This window comes from Urocitellus parryii, chromosome 6 (genome assembly GCF_045843805.1).
Source record: "Urocitellus parryii isolate mUroPar1 chromosome 6, mUroPar1.hap1, whole genome shotgun sequence".
In the NCBI taxonomy this organism is placed as follows: Eukaryota; Metazoa; Chordata; class Mammalia; order Rodentia; family Sciuridae; genus Urocitellus; species Urocitellus parryii.
Genome location: NC_135536.1, coordinates 156,047,465 through 156,067,209, shown reverse-complemented (window position 1 = coordinate 156,067,209; position 19,745 = coordinate 156,047,465). Strand labels below are relative to the sequence as shown.

At 42.9% G+C, this 19,745-nt stretch overlaps 1 protein-coding gene across 1 annotated transcript in view; it reads left to right on the top strand.

The window, feature by feature from the left end:
* The window catches only part of Slc24a3 (solute carrier family 24 member 3), a 448,141-nt gene that overhangs the window by 410,232 nt on the left and 18,164 nt on the right, over positions 1–19,745 (top strand). Inside the window, exons 10-14 of the mRNA XM_026400702.2 lie at positions 480–640; positions 1,298–1,568; positions 10,191–10,357; positions 13,781–13,895; positions 15,755–15,867. Coding sequence (XP_026256487.2) covers positions 480–640; positions 1,298–1,568; positions 10,191–10,357; positions 13,781–13,895; positions 15,755–15,867 — 827 coding nt within the window. The remainder of the gene's footprint in view (positions 1–479; positions 641–1,297; positions 1,569–10,190; positions 10,358–13,780; positions 13,896–15,754; positions 15,868–19,745) is intronic.

Sequence of the window (19,745 nt, the reverse complement as noted above, 5' to 3'; positions counted from 1 at the left end):
CAAAAATATTAAAAAAAAAAAATAAGACCCATGGAAAGGAGATTTTGACTCTTCTTCAAATTTGACTTACTGCAAACTTCCCTGGATACATGAGATGGAGGAGGGGGAAGGAAGGGGTGAGGGATAGAAAGAGGTGGAAGGTGGGTGGTAGAAGGTACATGAATGGGTGGATGGATGGATTATGGATGGAAGGTAGGTGGGTGGATGGATGGAAGGTAGGTGGGTGGATGGATGGATGGATGGAAGGTAGGTGGGTGGATGGATGGATGGATGGAAGGTAGGTGGGTGGATGGATGGATGGAAGGTAGGTGGGTGGATGGATGGAAGGTAGGTGGGTGGATGGATGGATGGAAGGATGGATGGGAGCAAACAAGTAAACAAGTGAGGGAGAAAGGAACGTGGAGAAGGGGATGAAGAATTAATGAATGCCTCTTTCCTGCTCCTGGCCTCGGTGCTATTTCATCTTGTCGTTTCCCTAGCCAATTTCCACCGCAAAGCGTCAGTGATCATGGTGGATGAGTTGCTGTCAGCCTACCCGCACCAGCTTTCTTTCTCTGAGGCGGGCCTTCGAATCATGATCACAAGCCACTTTCCCCCCAAGACTCGGCTCTCCATGGCTAGTCGAATGCTGATCAATGAGGTATCTGGGGAAGCACCGCGCACATACCACTGGACAGGGGTGGGACACTGAGGGAAGGAAAGTTCCCTAATGTGAAAGAAGGGATTAAGCCAAGGTCTACCCCAATAATATCCCTCAGCCCTTCCCCAGCATCTCTGCCCTCTGGTCAGCAGTGTATCCTGGTCCTCGCTCTTCCCCCACCTGTTGAAAGACATCATCTAGCTCCCAGTTGTATAGAAACACTTGCCTGTCTCTGTCTTCCTACCTTTTTCTTTTATTCTTCATTCTGGTAAAGCCCCTTGATGTAAATTCACACAAAAATAAATGCTACGTCATCCAAAGTCTCTGATCTAATTTTCCTTTCTCTGTAGTAGCAGCCTTATTGATAACCCTAGTCCAAACGGAGTTGTGTGGCTTTCTCACAAGGAAATACGGCAACCCAGAGAAGAAAGATAACACCACAGTGCACAGAGTTCCACTGAGTCAAACAGTGTTAATATTTCCTCTGAGAAGGAGGTTGTCTGAATCGATTATTATTTTGAGGAATCTCTTAATACTCCAGAGTCTTCTGCAAACATCTCCTCGTTGGGGCCTGGAGGAACACCCCATCAGTTGTGTTCTGGGTGTAAGTTACTTGCAATCCCTCTGACCATGGAAAATGTGTCACTTTCTTTCCAGAGACAAAGACTGATAAACAGCAGAGCTTATGCCAATGGGGAGTCTGAGGTGGCCATTAAAATCCCGATTAAGCACACCGTGGAGAACGGAACAGGGCCCAGCAGTGCCCCCGACAGGGGTGCCAACGGGACCCGGAGGGACGACAGTGTCGCCGAGGCTGGCAATGAGACAGAGAATGAGAATGAGGACAACGAAAACAACGAGAATGACGAGGAGGAAGAAGAGGAGGAGGAGGAGGAAGAAGGACCCTACACACCCTTCGATCCCCCCTGTAAGAGGTCCTGCTTCTAGGCTGGGTGGGGAGCTCTTTTGAGACCACTGAGTGGATACCCTTGACTTGGATGATCTTTTTACTATGCAATTCAAAGGAAAGTCTCTATGTGAACATAAAAATATTTATCTGAAGTTTCTAGAGTGGGCAGGACTCTGTTTTAGATGGTTCAGAACTGGCGAGATAGTGGCACGTAATCAGGGGCTGAAATTTGAGTTCTTTGACTAAGTGCATTTGGTGGGTGGAAGTTCTCTCTTTGCTACTCTGCAAGGCCTGTTGGTGCTAAACGGTAAAGACACATGGTCAATGTTGGCAAAACAGCCTGTGCTCAGGGCAGAGGCCCTTTGATCCCCTCCACCCATCCCATTACAGTTGGTTGGAACTGTCCTACCAAGGTCAGCTGTGTGCATACCCAGTTCCCTTTGTTCTCACTTCCTGTCCCTTACCCATAATCAGGTCCCCCACTCCCATGACCAGATTTCTGCACAGGGGGAGTCATAGGAGTTGCAGACCTGGGAAAAAGCTGGTATGCGTGTCCTTACTCAGTGAGCTGGCCAAAGACTCTCTGACCCTGAAACAGGAGAGACAAAGCCTATAAATGCTTTCAGGACCTCACCAGGCTATGTCCTTCTCTGACTCCTGAACGTGAACATTCCAGCAACCTTTTCCCATGCCCCACCTATTAGCAGAACTGGTAGACCAAACTCAAAGCATACCACTACTTTGGTAAACCTTCTAGAAGCTTCTGACTATTTCAGCAAAGAATGTACTAGTCCAATTCACATTCACTGTCAAGTGTCTGAGGCTTAATGTGTGCTACTTCTCCAGGATGTTTTGATTTGCATGAGGGCTTTCTGAAGATGAGCTGATTGATCCAATCAAAAACCCATTTAGTGGCAGAACATGGGTGACAAGTGTGAGAATCCTGTGTTGTCTTCAGATGCAAGGTCTTGCTATGCTCTATGTTCCTCTGTAGCCAGGGGACAGAAAGTAAAACAGACCAGTCCTGTTAGTAAGGGATCCTAAGATAGCAGCTTTGTTAAGAGCCTACCAAAACTAATTAGAAAATATCCATCTTGATGCTTGTCCTCCAGCCAAATTCCCTAACCATGCAGCCAAAGTTAAATTACTGCTTGTTTAGTAGGTTATCTTAATAGAAAAAAAAAAGTATACAGTAGTTTCCCCCCTTATCTGTGGTTTTCCTTTCTGTGGTTTCAGTTACCCAATGTCAACTGTGGTCAACCATGATTAACCACAGACTAAAAATATTAAATTGGAAAGTCAAAGAAACAAGCGTTTCATAAGTTTGAAATCTAATACCATTCTGAGTAACAAGATGAAATTTCACATCATCTTGCTTTATCTCACCCGGGACGTGATCATCCCTGTGTCCAATATATCCATGCTGTATACACTACCCTCCCATTAGCCACTTAATAGCCACTGTGACTGTCTTGGTATCACAGTGCTTACGTTCAAGTCATTCTTATTTTACATGAAGTGCAAGCGCAGTGATGCTGGCAATTTTATTGCAGTATATTGTTATAAATATTATATTTTATTATTAGGTACTGCTATAATCACTGTGCCTAATTTATAAATTGAGCCTTATCACAGGTGTATGAATGTATAGGAAAAAAACAGTATACATTGGGGTGGCACTACCCAGAGTTTCAGGCATCCACTGGGGTCTTGAACAGTCCCTATGGATAACGGGAGCTAATACACTGGCTCTTAGTCCATTTGCCACCTTTGGATCTGTTTCTTGGCAACCTTCTTCCCAACCAGACCAGAATCATCTTAAAGAGTAAGTAAGCAAACACTTCATTCCCCCCTTGCATGCCTTAATTTTTGCTTCCTATTGGTGTATAACAAATTACTGCTTAAAACAACACCCCTTGGTCAGCTCATGGTTCTGTAGGTCAGAAGTACAGCTGGGATCTCAGAGCCTCACAAGGCCATGTCAAGGTGTGGACAGGCTGCGTTTTCAGAGTCCCTGGAGAGGATCACTCCCAGGCACATGGGTTCGTGTTAGTGGCAGAATTTTGTTCCTGTGGCTACACGTTGGGCCTGCTGACTGCTTCCAGAGGCCCTGTGAGTCCCCCTTCCACAGCCCCTCCATCTTCGACTGCATGCAGCAGTCCTCACATTTCCAACCGCTCTGGCTTCCCCTTCTGCTTTTGAGGGCAGGTGTGATTAGATCAGGCCACGGTCTAGTCCCTCTACCGGAAGGTCAGCTGTGCCACATGAACACAGCACTGTCATCAGACCATAGTTCATCCACCCACAAGTTCTGAGGACGAGGGTCCAGTAGCTGAGGCCTCGAGTCACAAATTCGGCCTACCACATCCCAATGTCCAGAGGCCATCACTAACTGACTGTAATCAAGCTCAAAAAAAAAAAAAATTGCTTATTTTGCTAAATTTTTTCACTGATTAAAGAATCATTAGCACCAAATGAAAAATCTGTAAGTGGCCAAGCACTATGTTGGCATTGGGGAAGCCCAGAACCCTGACATGCGCCCTCCTGGCAGACAGTGAGAGATACCCATGGGAAGTGAGACAGTCAGGCTCCCATGCCTGGGCCTCATTACTTGGGGGGGACAAAGGCCCCCTCCCATCATATTTTCCATATTTCTGTGCTGTCTGGAGTTATTCCAGATGTACCTATGGCATTTCAAGGTACAATCATGCATCGCCTAACAAAAGAGATTCATGCTGGGAACCATATCTTTGGGTGGTTTCATTATTGTGCAAACATCAAAGAGTGTACTTATGCAAACTAAGATGGCTATGACATAATTAGATTGCCGCAGTCTTGGCTGGGCACAGAATCACAAGCCATCACACACCTTGTAGATACAAACAGCAATTCTTTATTCCCGAACTCACACCGGCCTCTACACACGTTCTGGGGAAATCCAAGTTCTGCCGCCGCCCAATTCACCTACTCCACGAGGCTTTTTTCCAAATACTTTCTGAATCTCAGGAGAACTCAACAGGAACTGGGTGAGGCAGCAGGATACGCTCTATTCCCCCGCAGGGTACACCTTAAACTGGAACTTCCCTAAACCCAAGGACTGGATACTCCCTAAAACATGATGAGCTCTAAACCCAGATCGGCCCTGGTCCTTGAGCAAGGTCACCTTACTAAAGCATACGTGCAATGTCCCAGCGAATGTCCTCTAAGCAACATGGGGTATGCTGGCAAGGAAATTTCGATGCGTCATTCCTACTTGGCAATGGCCCTCAGCATTAGATCATATCATCTTATGGATCACCACCATGTAAGCAGTTCATCGTTGGCCAAAACATCATTATGTGACACATGACTGCACTTGGACCTCCTGTTCACTGCCCTTTTGTATCTTTGTGATTATGTGGCAGATGATAGAGGTCTTAGGCCTTCAGCCACCTGTTTCTGGTACCTTGTGTGTTAGGAGACCTGACTGCAGGTGTCCCTTTCACTCCCCAAATGGTCCTGTGACTGGAGCGTAGAAACCTCACGCCAGGCATCCAGGTTCTCACCAGTTCTTCTCTGGTGGGCATCCTTGGTAAGTTGCAGACCCTAATTCAGGTATTCTGGAGCAATGCCGGAGAATCTGGATTTCTAAGGAGTCCCTCAGTTGGTGGCAGTACTGCTGGTCTGTGGGCCACACTTGGAGTAGCAAAAAACTGGGGACCTAGTGTGACACAGTGAACTTCATGACTCTCCTAGGACAGGATATCCTAAATCAGAGCCAGGATCTGTCTCTGAAACGAAGGGCCTTACCTTTTGACATCGGTTCTCCATTTTAAGACAAAGGAGCTGCCCAAGGGTTCTTCCCTGGGGTAGGCAGGCAGGCAGTGGCTCAGTGGTAAGAAGGCCAGAGCATGCCTCAGGCCAGCAGAAGGCATCAACATGCAGGGGAGAGTCAGTCCAGGGAATCTCCTGAGCTTAGTTCTTTTGACTAAAAAAGGTCCATCTACTCCAGGAGGAAATTTTTCCTTCCATGGTAATCCTTCTAGGTGGCATGGGCCACCCAGCTACAGTGCTGGCTTCTCTCCAAGACTTGACTATAATATGCGTAATTAACAAGCAAGTAGTTATTTGGGAGTATGTAAATATAAACGTGTATGACATGCGTATAATGTATATGCATACATGTGTACATAGGAATGCATATATGAATAGATTATATATGCATACAGAGAATACAATATATGATTGACATATATCCATGGAACATGTACATGTATATTGCTTACATATAATATATTGTATAGTATATATATGAAACAGATACAGGTATTAATGTGCCATATGTTTATAAATACACATACTGTATATATAGGCTTTATGCATATAATATTCATATATATCAGATACACCTATATATGGTATGTGTACATACTTATACATATCCACATATTCTTATTTCCTGAGTGAAGGGGCTTACCTTGTGAAGAGAGTCTTACATTGGCAGATAGAAATGTGTATATAGATTTTTTTCTATATTTTCCATTTTAGTACCCAATTTTTATTGTCTGTTATAGTCAGAATAAGTGTGTATGTTAGAAACAAGTCCTTTTACTCCTTAAAGCCAGGTTCTTTACTGAACACTATAATTCACTTTCCTTGCTTCGTCTCCCTGCTGCCGGCTGACTTTCGTGAAATCACATAAACACCAGCACATCAGCTCTGTGGAAGGGAATTTTGTTTTCCTAATTTGGTGCTTTGTCCCCAGTGCCTGGAGCAGTGCCTGGCACCAAGTGACATAGAGGGCATTCAATTAATATTTGCCAAGTGAACATAGAAATCTCTTCCTTGGGGGCTCTATTTGGACCAAAGGGTAATGGAACAAAAGATGAAATAATGTTCAGAAATACTGATGATTCAAAGAGGAGAAGAAACTATTTTTACCCCCTTATTCATAAATGGACATTAAGATGAGCTAAAATGTGGACAATCCTGTTTGGCCTTCCCTCCTCCTCAAAAGCATTTAAGAAGCACCTTTCCACACCACTGGTTTGCTCAAGGAGTCATATTTGTTATATACGCTTCAAGACATATCTCAGATAGTACAGAATTTCTACCTTTAAGGTTGTCATTGCAAAAAAGCTATCCTTGTAAAGAAAGCATCTGTATCATTTTCTCTCAGTAAACTGTGAGTTCCAGAGACAACATCCTCTTTGTGTGGGTCAAAATATTTGAAAGCAGCTGAGGGGGAAAAAACTCAAGAACTCACTCGCACTAACGCATCCTGCTTGCAATTTTACCTAATTGATATCAGTTTCCAATATCAGTTTCCAAGCTCGGATTTCTTTGTTCTTTTTTTTTATTATTATTTTCTGAAAACTATTAAGGAACCTAAATGAGGTCAGTTCTCTTCGTACTCATCAGTTTCTTTGTGATCTTTGATTGGCTTTACATTTCAAACCAAACCAAGGTTCTTTTCTTGCAAGGGCACCAGCCACATGGGAGGCCAAGAAGAGGATCCTAAGAGCTATCTGTGCATTAATGCCTTAGCTCTCCATTGCAGGATTAAGAAACTGCAGAACTTCCAATTGCATTTGAGATCCAAAGGTCTTGTTTTATTCTGGATTCTGCAGCATTTGAAAGCCACTCACAAGACAGCTCTCATAACTTCTTCTGTCTTTGTAAAATCCAGGTGCACCTGGTCTCAGAGATCTCATCTTCTGCTTGACTATCTCCAAGATTTAAATCTAACAAGATACATATGGGTTGATGGGAAAATAAACCTCTCCCTTCTTAACTTTTTTTCCTCCTTTCTTTAATCTGTTCTCGTTAATGAGATACCCTTAGATTCTCCAAAACAAATAGTTTCCTTGGGTCTGTCTAATTAGGTTGTTCATAACAATATCATTACTATTAATATTCATTGAGCCTGTGATATGCTCTCCACTGTTCATGGCTTTCAAAATAAACCAATTAACAAGTTAGAGAAGACTCTTTTCTCATAGAGTTTGTATTGTCCTTTTGGGGAATCTGGAAATGCATGAAGAAACAAATAAATTTGGTAATTTCCTATAGGAAACATTTACTATGATGGAGATCCTCCAAGTGGGTGGTAGAAAATAGGAGGGGAATGGTGAGAGTCTTATTTATTTTGGGTTACCTGAAGGGGTCTGGGGACAGGTTTTAAGTAGTAAGGTGACCTGCACATCAAAGCATACTCAGCCACAAGAAGATCCAGGCAAAGGGAAACACAAGTGCAAAGGCCCTGAGGCAGAAGAGGGCTTGGAGTATCTGAAGACTGAAAGAAAGTCAAAGAGGGGGAGCGTATAAGTAGGGAAACCTGTTGGCAAAGGCCAAATCAGACAAAGCCTTATACTCCTCAGTAGGGAGGCATAGATTTACTGTGTGGGTAATTGAAGCCAGGGGAAATTTCTAGAACGATTTGCTTTCTGAACTTTCCCTCTGACTCCAAGTGGCAAACAAATGGACAGGTATTGGACTAGGAAGTTCCCTTAGGAAGCCAGGTGTTTAGCCAAGCCACAGGTAAGCCACCTGGCCCAAGGGAAGTTTGTGGGGATGGTGGAATACCCTGGGCTGGTTGCTAGGGCTGGCCATGGGGTAAAAGAAAGGAAAGGATCAAGAATGACTCAGGATTTGAAAGCAACTTGAAAATTCTCTTGTCTCAGCCCCTGACCCACAATCACATGATTTAATTCTCCCAGCAACATGGTGAGCTCGGCGTTACTGTGTCCACATGTCAGAGACCAGAAAACCAGGGGATTTAAATAATAACTCAGCTCCAAGGCCAAAAAATGAGTCTGCACGGTAGTGCTGTCCGATGAGGGAGGCACACTGACCCCTAGAGGCCGTTCTGCCTCGGCCATCAGAGGGAGGCTAGGGATGCCAGCAACGTTGTTAGGTCACCTTTCTACGCAGTTGTAAGAAACTATTCAAAGGCTAGTGAGAGATACTGCGAAATAGGCCTGGATGTTGGTTTAAAAATATGAAATGGGGCTGGGGATGTGGATGATCGAGCACATGCCTAGTATACACAAGGCTCTGGCTTCAATCTCCAACACTGTAAAAAAATTAAAAGAGAGAAGAGAAATTTTATTAAACCTTTTATTGCCACCTGCAACAGTACATGCCTATAACCCCACCAACTGGGGAGGCTGAGGAAGGAAGAGCAGAAGTTTGAGGCCAGCCTGGGCAACTTATTGAGACCCCGTCTGAAAATTAAATAATAAAAAGAACTGGGGATGTAGGGATGTAGCTCAATGGTAGAAAAGCCCTGGGTTCAATTCCCAGTTCAAATAAATAAATAAATAAATTTTAATCATTGTTCAAATAGTATCATAAAAATTAACTCCTTAACTCTGGTGGGAATATAAAGTAGTTCAATCATTTTGGAAAACTTTTTGTTTGGAAGTTTCTTAAAAAGTAAATACCCACATCACAACTCAGCAATTTCCACCCTAGGTCTTCATCCAAGAGAAAGGTAACTGAACCCATCAAAAGGCTTATAGAAAGAGGTTCCTAGCCACTTTAGTTGTAATATCCCAAAACTGGCAACAACCCAAATACGCATCCACAGGAGAGTGGATGATCAAATTGTAATATATTTACAGGATAGAATACTACACAGCAAGTAAAAGAAAGACTTCGTGATACATGAAAGAATCTCAAAAAAAAAACATGTTGAATAAAAGAAGGTAACACATAAACACATTAGATGATTTGATGCATCTTGAAGTTTGAGAACAGGAAAGACTAATCTTGGTGGTAAGGGTGAGGATTGATTAGAAACAGGCACAGAGAACTTTCTGGAAGACAGCAATGTTCCATATCTCCACTGAAGTAGAGAGTTATGTAGAGGTATAAATTTCTTTCTTGCATTTATGTAGATGTATACATATTTCTTCCAGAGTTGAATTCATATGTCAGCAGGAATGTAATATGGATATATTTATTGAGACGATATCAAATTCATCAAAGGAGAGATTATACGAGGAACTCATGGCATTACAGTCACCTGAATAAGCACACCCGGCGTCTCGGATACTCAAAGCGCTCAGGCAGCACAGAGATGGCAGAAGTAGATCACCTCTGGGAGATCCATCATCTGTCCCTACCAACAAGTAGTTACTGAACCGAAAAGCAGTTATTCATTTACAAACCCTCATCAGCTTGGGATACAAATGCTGAGAGATTCCACCAGATGGTGTTGTCTCCGCGGACACCTCATAATTTGAAAAAATTGAGTTACCAAACCACATGGAGAACAGACACACACTGGTGGTCTCTGCCCAGCCCACACTGCACACCCCTACACACACTCCACCCCTTGTGCGTCCTGAGTACCTTCCTCATCTTTTCCTACCTGGCTCATGTGTGGAGCCATCCTGCCAGCCTGGTATCACTCAGATGGGACTCACCCTGTCACTTCCAAAATCTAACTAGCAGGTGGCCAGTGGGTGACTATTTTTAAATTCTGTTCGGCTTTGTGTGTCAGGCATTGCTGGTGATGGGAAGCCATTGGGGTAAAGTTTTAGGTAAAGAGCAATACAAGGAGGGTTAGGACTGGGGAAAGCCAGAACTGGGACTGCAGAACAAAGAAGCTAACCCATTTGTGTTTCCCTTTTTTTTTTTTTTTCGTTTTTCCAGCTGGAAAACTGGAAACAGTGAAATGGGCATTTACCTGGCCACTGAGTTTCGTCTTATACTTCACTGTCCCCAATTGCAACAAGCCCCGCTGGGAAAAGTGGTTTATGGTGACATTTGCTTCTTCCACGTTATGGATTGCAGCCTTCTCCTACATGATGGTGTGGATGGTGAGTCTATAAGGGACACCAGGACATTGCTAGGTCTCTTTAGAAAGAAAGGTAAATTGGTCTGAAGATGAATAAGGATTGGGGTTTTCATTCCCATAATTGCATCAACCAGCTAATGCTATAATGAGCTGTGTAACAAACTACCCCTAAACCTGTGGTTTAGAATCACAAGCGTGCATTCTGCTTAACACATCTTCGGCTTGACAGTGATTTGATTAATCTTAGCTGGGACTGAATTATGATTTATCCAGCAGCTTAAATCTGTGTCTACCTCCTGTAGTTGTTGATTTTCTTTGAATCCGTGGCTACTTGGGGGAATGTTGCTGTCTTGGTATGTCATTGGAATACTAGAAGGCATATGGAAACACTAGATGCCTCCTAAGATCTTCCCTAGAGACTGACTTACCTTACCATGTGTCTACCAATATTCCATTGGCCAAGCCCAGTGTCAATGGAGCTGGGAAAATATACCCCATCTACTTTGGTGGAAAAGCAACAGAGTCACAGGCAAAGCATATGGAGCAAATATGAAAGAATTGGGAATGGATGCTCACTCTGATCCTTCCCCCATTAACCCTAATCTTAATTTCTTCAACCAGATAGTAAGGTCATTCTGAGGCTAAAATAATGACTCAGTGATTAGCATGCATTATGAGGCTATGACTCAAAAGAGTTCTGCCTCAAAGTCTTTTAAGAAACCCAGACATAGGTACACATCTGTAATCACAGCAGCTCAGGAGGCTGAGGCAGGAGGATCACAATTTCAAAGGCAGCCTCAGCGACTTAGCGAGGCTCTAAGCAACTTAGTGAGACCCTGTCTCAAAATAAAATATAAAAAAGGAGTGAGGATGTTGCTCAGTGGCTCAGTGTCCCTGGGTTCAATTCCTGCTTTCAAAAGACAGAAACCCAAACATCCAGAATGTATATTGCTCACTTTTGACTACACTTTTAAATGGGAGAGCAAGCCTAACTGATCAAAATTGGAGTTGCACAGAAATCAAAGCCATGACAAATATATGTAAATCCAAATTAACCTTGCTTGAGCATTGGACAAAAGTGTTACATAAATTCAGGCGAATTAAACCCAAACAGTAAAAACAAGTTTCAAAAAGGTCATTTTGAAGGCAAATTTGTAAGTGTGGGTTTTAGTCATCACCAAAATGCCTGAAAAGAACCACTCAGAAGAGGAAGAGTTATTTGGGGCTCCTGGTTTCAGAGGTCTCAGTTCATAGATGGCCGACACCATTGCCCTGGGCCTAAGGTGACCCAGCACATTATGGTGGAAGGGCCCAGAGGAGGGAAGCTGCTTAGCTCATGGCAAGGTCAGGAAGCAGAGAGAGAGGAAGGAAGAGGTCAGAACAGAGGAAGGGAGAAGACACAGGGAAGATGTAACGTTCCAGCACTCACCCCTGGTGAACCACCTCCTCCAGCCACCTGCCTAGAGTTACCACCCAGTCATTCAGGCTAGGATGGACTGATTCAGTTACGCTCTCACATTCCAGTCATTTTATCTCTGAATATTTCTGCATTAGTACAGGAGATGGGGGGGGGGACACCTCACAGCCAAACCATAACAGTCTGACACAATGAAGTTATACCTATCTATCCCTTGCCTCAACCTCATAGTCACTAAGAATCCTTTTAACTAAAATCTTATAACCAGAGAGTTCTACTTACCCCATGTTTGTTAACATTTCCACTGGACATAGTCACCGAACGCCCCCTCTGACTGGATTTGGGGGCACAGTGGCTGCTGTCCATGATCTCAAAGTGCTCGGTGGTTTTCTAGGGGGTCCACTAACCAGCCCATGGACTAATCTGGGACCACCCTCCCTCTGTTTGCTGCCTCCCCTCTAGTGACGGTTCTCATAAGCCCTCTTTCCTCTCAGGGCGAGAAAAAGGAACAAGGGGAAGCGAGAGACTTGGGCTGGGCCTTCTGGGTAGCCGGTTCCCCCAAACTCCAGATTCAACCACAAATATCACAACAGCAAAAGTACAGAAGGCCAATCCGAGCTGAGCCAGACCACATTCCCACAGGGACCCAGCACAGGGTTAGTAAGGAAAAACAAGGTTTGGCCAGGATGCTCATAACTGCATTTGACAAAGGTTTCTCAGAGCCACAAAACAGAAATGTGTGTTTCAGCAGCTCCCTTTCCTCCCTGGAGACTGGAAGTCAGAGAGCCTCGAGGCCACCGCAGGATAAATTCAGGACTGAACGGAAATGAGGAGCATTCTCTGGTTTGAAAGGGGCCAGCCAAGCCTCTCAACAGATTTAACCCATATCTCCCAAACCTTTTGACAGGGAAGGAGCAAGTGTGGCCTTTGAAGTGAAGTCAGGTTTCCTACATAGGTGTCTCTTTCAGTGGCTGGCCCAGGAGGAATTGAGAGAAGAATGCGCTCCTTGCAACATGTGGTTTGCTTTTTTTTTTTTTTTTGCAATTTTATAGAAAGTAAGGAAGGTCAGGTGGCATCCTGAAACTTTTTAGTAGTTTCCCTAGGACAGGGAACTTGTCTCGTTTTCCACTTACCTGTCCGTCACCACTGGGCTCCTTCATCATCTCTCTTACCTACTGCTTTCATCTCAGTTTCCCCATCAGGAAATTAGAGGACGACAAGATGCTCATTTGTATAATGGAAACAACCTCTCAGGCTTGAACCAAATTCTGACCCTTTGGTGAAATCCCTCCTGTGTGAACAGGAGTGCTGCCCGTGCAAAGGAGTCAACCTCCTGGGTCAGAATCCCCTTTGCACTTACCAGCAGCACTATCCCCTCTGCACTGACTCCTGAGGCCTCAGTTTCTTCATCTGAAGAATGGGAACCACATAACATTTACTCCATTGAGTTGTTGTGAGAGTTAAAGAAGTTAAAATTCTTGAACATGGCTTGGCCCAGGACTTAATGGTGTTGTCAAGGACAATGCCCTTATGACCAAGTGCCAAGGAAGTGAGGAAAGGAAAGGCTGCTTATGGCTTTTCCAACAAAGGGGTGAAATTTAGCCCCTTCCAGCTCTCACGAATTCCCACTGGACTACTGATGTGGATACTTAAATTTCTCCCACAGCCCAAAAGCCATTCATTCTGGATTTTCCTGGACCATCTTGAGTTCAAATATCCTATCCCAACATTGTCTTTCCCAGAAATTCGGGTTTCCCTCTCAAATTGCTTGTGTCACCTGAAAGGAGTAAAAGAAAGGCCAACTTTTCATTGGAAAGTCTGGATTCTGTAATTGCGCCATCTCATGATCTGAAGTTCTGGTCTCATCTACATAATATTCATTGCCCCCTGAGTTGATAAAGAGGGCGGGCATTGCCCTCCAAAGAGACCACCCAGGTTGGACAGCTTTCCGAGTCTTGCTCAGAGGAACCAGGGACAAGTTGGGCTCATGGTGGCCCTTAATTAATGGCTTCTTCCTGCTTCTTCCAGGTCACAATTATCGGCTACACTCTGGGGATTCCTGACGTCATCATGGGGATCACCTTCCTGGCTGCCGGAACCAGTGTGCCCGACTGCATGGCCAGCCTCATCGTGGCCAGACAAGGTGGGACCACCAAGGGCAGCAGGGATAGGAAGGAAGGCCTCCCAAGCTCAGAGCAGGAGTAGGCATGCCAATTAAGAGAGCAGCAAATCCCACCTGGAAGGAGTTATGGGAGACTTCAATGCCAGGTTGGCCTAAAGGCTTCCTGAGACCAAAAGGTCAGGAAAAAGAGCCAGAAGGTTCTACTCCCTTGAGGAAGGCAGAGATGTTTTCCTGGGTAGCATCCACAGATCATTCTGGTTGCACTACTGTCCTTTTATTATAAAAATAGTACTAAAAGCCAGGCTGGTGGCACATGCCTGTAGTTCCAGAGACTTGGGAGACTGGGGCAGGCACATCTCAAGTTTGAGGCCAGCCTCAGAAACTTAGCAAGACCTTCAGCAACTTAGCAAGACCCTATCTCAAAATAAAAAGGACTAGAGACATGACTCAGTGGTAAAGCACCCCTGGGTTCAATCCCCAGTACCTTTAAAAAAAAAAACAAAAACACTTAACCTCTACTAAAGAAGGCATTTTATGTGCATTGTCTTATTAATTTAAACAACTTTATGAGGTATGGACAATTGTACTCCCATTTGAAGAATAAAGAAAGTGGGCTTAGAAAGGACAGACCCCTCCATATCTAAGGCTTACCCACATGCAGCCCTCCTCAAAGTGACAATTATATGAGGTCAGTTTTCAGCATATGACAGATCCTTTCTTCCAAAACTAAGCTCACAGTTCACCTCCCCAGATGGACACTCTTCCCTTGCCACCCCACAATGTGCTTGGGGTTGGACCTCAGACCCTGCACATTATGAAAATGCTCAACCACTTAGCTGCATCCCTGCTCCAGAAGAGCATTTCTGATGGTCATGGCCTTCCCAGCACCCACCCGCATTTACATTCCTGATTTATGCTTGAAGGAATTTATTTTAACAAATGCATTGTGCAATTACAAAACATAGCACAGAAGTGCTCATGAAATTCTACAAATTTCATTATTTTTATAATGCTTAATTATTCAGAATAACTGAACACAGTATAGAACTCTAAGAGATAATACTAAAACATGTAAGTTGGTGAGTTCAGGAGCCACTTTGTAGACTGCTGAGTTTATTCCTTTCTAGAAGGATGGCTCAAAACCTCCAGAATTTTTGGAAACATATTTGATTTTTTTGCATCACTTACATTGACTCAGTGATTACATTTGAAGTGAAGGTCAACAGATTGATAGAATATGTGTCCCTGTGTTTTAAAATCTGCACAGGTCTTGATATCAGTGATGGCCTAGGAGAACCAAATACATGAATCAGCAAAACTACTGGCTTTCGGTCACACCAAAGACTTGGGAGAGTCCCATGGGGGGCCCCTGCCCTCTCCTGGTGTGTTAGCCAGCTTTTTGATGCTGTAACCAAATTACCAGACAAGGATAAAATAGAGGAGGAATACTTATTTTGGCTCATACTTTCAGAGGACTCAGTTCATGGTCTGCTGGCTCCATTACTCTGGGCCTGAGGTGAGGCAGAACAACATGGCAGAAGAGAAAGTTTCTCAGCTCATGGCAACCAGGAAGGAGAGAGAGAGAGGAGCTAAAGACAAGATAAACCCTTCCAGGGCACACCTCCAGTGACCTGCTTTCTCTAACTAGGTCTCACCTCTCAGTGGCTCATTAAGCTTTCAATAGATTAATCCCCCAGCAATTGAATTAATGATGAGGTCAGAGGCCTCATTATCCAATTGTTGCCTAAAAAGCACCACTTCTTAACTTTGTGGCATTGGGGACCATGCTTTTAACACAGGAGCTTTTAGGGGACATTCCAAATCTAAACCATAACGCCTGAGATCTCTTCTCTCACGTGAGCAACCTCTTGTCCTTGCAGGGATGGGGGACATGGCTGTGTCCAACTCCATTGGGAGCAACGTGTTTGACATCCTGATTGGCCTGGGTCTTCCCTGGGCTCTGCAAACGCTGGCTGTGGATTACGGATCTTATGTAAGTGGTTTCTTTCCTCGGTATGGTTTTCTTAAATGCAAAACTACATGGACTCTCTTTTTAGTTGTCTTGGACACTGAGACACTTTTTTCTCAGGGAAAAATAAAATGTTGAAATAGTAATGTTGAGAGGAAAAAAATTCTCCTTGTCAAAGTCCTCGCAAATTCAGGCTTATGGTGACATTCAGGTCTCTAAAGCAGAGGTTAGCAAATTTTTTCTGCCAAGAGCCAAATAGTAAATATTTTAGGTTTGTGGACCAGACAGTCTCTGTCATAGCTACTAACTCTGCCCATGTATCAGGAAAGCATCCATAGAAACTGTGGCTGTTTCAGTGCAACTTTATTTACAAAAACTAGAATTTAAGTTTTTATTTTATTTGGTTATATATTTGTTTTGATTTTTTTTCAACTATTTAAAAAATGTAGAAAGCATTCTTAAGTCATGGGCCGCTATGCAAAACCAGTGGGTGGGCCAGATTTGATCCCTGGCTCATAATTCACCAACCCCTACTCTGTTTATTTGCATTTACTTCATCTTATCACATGTTATATGATGCATGTAAGGGAAGCATTGAAGACATGTCATTCAGGTTGGTCACTGAAAGGGTGTCCTCCATTGGGTGGTCACGGGATTCCAAATGACACTCCTAAATCCTGCAGGCAAAGACTGAAACTGTTGTCAGTCAGGCTCTTAGGAACTGACTCACGTCAACCAAATTCAGAAGAATTTGATGCATCGGCTACAATGTCAGATGATAGTAAGACACATAAATACCAGGCAGAAAGCATGCTAATTTGGGGTGATTTGTTCTCTATTGCTGAAGAAAACGTTTATGTGGAATGTATTTTGAGGGACCCATGACTAGCCTCATATTCAAAGTTTTACCAGGAACACTCACAGGAATCAGTAACAGGTTATAGGCCTGGCTATGATGTATTACAGCGAAGGATATGGGGTGAAAGCAACAGGGAAATGTAATGTATCATAAGCCCAGAGAAGTCAGGTGCAAGCTTCCAATTCCTCCCCTCCTGAGTCTCACGGTTCTCCCTCATCGTGAACTACAGGGTCACATGTCAGATGTCTCCACCCAAGAAAGTCCAGTGGAATCTGAGACTGGTCATGTAGATACATTTCTGCTATAAGAATAGCTATGATAACTGAATCTCCAAGCCCCAACACAGACACCAGCTATACATCATCAAGCTTGCTAAACAATTCTGGCAACTTGGTACAGCATGCTCCAGTGCTTCCATGTACAAAACAACATCATCATTCAGCAACATTCCAAGGGACACATTCTCAAGGATTGACCAAGGCACCCCCCTAGGCACATAAGGATTAAGTAACTAATTCTGCTGTGTTGACACCTTCCACATAAAAAGCCAAATTATTATTTCATTTGTAAGAATATTATTGCTAGCTACTCTTTTACAGATAACTCCAAAATTGCACGAAAATAGCTCAACAAAGTTTTATTTCTTATTCAATTTTATTGCTAGTGTTCCCCTTCTGGCAGCTTCCATGGACTCTTCCAAGAAGAAACTAAGAGATGAAGCTTTATTCTATCATTTGGTTCTACCATCTTGGAGTCTTTCTATGGCCACACAGAAAAAAGCATAGAGAAAGCAAGGGCATGGAAAATTATACACTGCATTTTTTGATGAGCATTAGAAGTGGTTTATGTCCTGTCTATCTTCATGCCATGGACCAGAGAAGTCATATGTACCCAGCTAGGTGCAAGAAGGGATCCAGGTCATTAGTTTAGCTGTGTGCCCCAGAAGAGGAGGATATGCAGATGGCAGTGAACAGTAGCAATCTCTCTAGTTTGACTCATGTGGTTGAGAGTGAAATCCAAACAAGAGGAATCTGCTGTATAACCTTTTATTTAGAGCTGTGTCCACCCATATTGGAGGGCTTATCTCTGCTGTGAGAACTCTCAACCAAAATACTCAGGTTGAGCTGTCTCCTCTCTCCCAAACATGCAGGGCACATTGACCAGTCCTGGCTCTTTGAGATCCTTTTCCTGGGTCACACGTGAAACACCCCTCTTTCATCTTTATTGTGCTCAAGCTGCAAACAATATTATTGATTGGTTGTATTGAAACTATCTCATTAAGGTTGGCATATATTGATTTCTTAATACAAGTGACTTTGGTTCTGTTTTGCCAGTGCTATCTACAACTAGCTAATGTAAACCTTTACAATTTTCTTCTTTTTTTCTGATTATAAAAATAGCTCGTGTGATATATACGAAACTCTGGAGCAGCACCTGCCCAGTATCTCTCTATAATTATGGAAATGCTCTGTAAATATACTGGCAATGCAGGAGCCACCAGCTACATGTGACTTGTAAGCACATGATATGTAGTTGTTGCAAGTGAAGAATTGAATTTTAAAATTTTACTTAATTTTAATTACTTTAAGTTTATGTAGTAACAGGTAGCTTAAGGCTACCTATTAGATTATATAGCTCCACATTAAATAAAAAGTAGCCATAGAAAAATCCGGAGATAACTATTGTTATTTCAGCATATTTTCTCTTTCTAAATGTATTTAATGACTGAGATTATATTATGACATAGTGTACACTGCTTTTTATACTTATTAAATCAAACATGTTTTCCTTTAAATGTGATTAGAAACTCCTTTTTCAAAGGTGACCTATTATTCCAGCATATAAATATTCAAAAATTTACTTAATCATGCCTTAGTTCTTAGACATTTACGTTACATCAAGATTTTCACTGTTATAAATAACTATGTCTCAGGCATCTTTATACATCAATAGATTTCAGAGATCTGTAAAAATTTTGCACATAAATCTATATCTACATTTTGTTATTTTTTTAGATAATTTTCCAGGAGTTGGAATTGTATGTAGACTATTGTTTTTCAAAATGATATTCTTTACAATTTAATTTGTCAAATTTTATTTCTGAGGGTTGGGGGCAGCTACACAGTTCCGGCATATTCTGACCACAGGAAGCTTTATGAGATGAATGCTGAGGCTTTTCTATGTCTGTCTTCTTATGGCACACAGTGCAAGGCAGGAACATTCTTGAGCCATGATATGTGTCAAACACAACAGAAGCCATGATGAGATCTTCCACTGCATTTGCAGTTAACTTTTCATGAATTAGAGAGACACTTCCAACCCAGGACAAGGAGTTTACTGATTCCATCATTCAGTCTTTCCTTCTTATCAAGCAGTTCAACTCTGGCCTCAAACCTGCTTACCCTGCTCTAAACAGAAACCCTGCAGTTAAGGTGACCTAACTACTATTGGAAAATATTTAGTAACCCTCTGTCATTGCCTGATTTTACTTGGCAAGGAAACCAATAAAGATGCCCCTTAACCCAGTTGAGTACTACATATATGAATGTAATAAGTTCATCTATAACCCACCTGGTTTGTTGATTTATTCTTCTATTTGCTTCATTTTCTCACTTAGCTCATTAAAGTTGTGTAGAAGTAAAAATCATATCTATCTGAATTTCAACTACTTCTGGTCTCCTCTGTTGAGGACGAGAAGAAAATGCTAAAAAAAAGGAACAAAAAAGAAGAAAAGAAACTATACTTTAAATAATTCAGAAAAAACAATCCCTTAATAGTAAAATTTTGCCAGATGGACAGGTACGAGCAGGAAATGAGAATCCTTCCAAGGTCCTTAAGATCCATGGTATTAGCCTTGCATTACTATAATGAAATACCTAAGGCAACTAACTTAAAAAGTTCTGCAGTTTTCTGTCCAAGATTGAGTGACCCCACTGCTTTGGGTTACTGGTGAGGATAGCACATCATGATGGGAATATGAGACGGACCAAGTCACACAGCTCTTGAGCCAGGATGCAGAAAATGGAGAAGAAGGGGTTGGGTT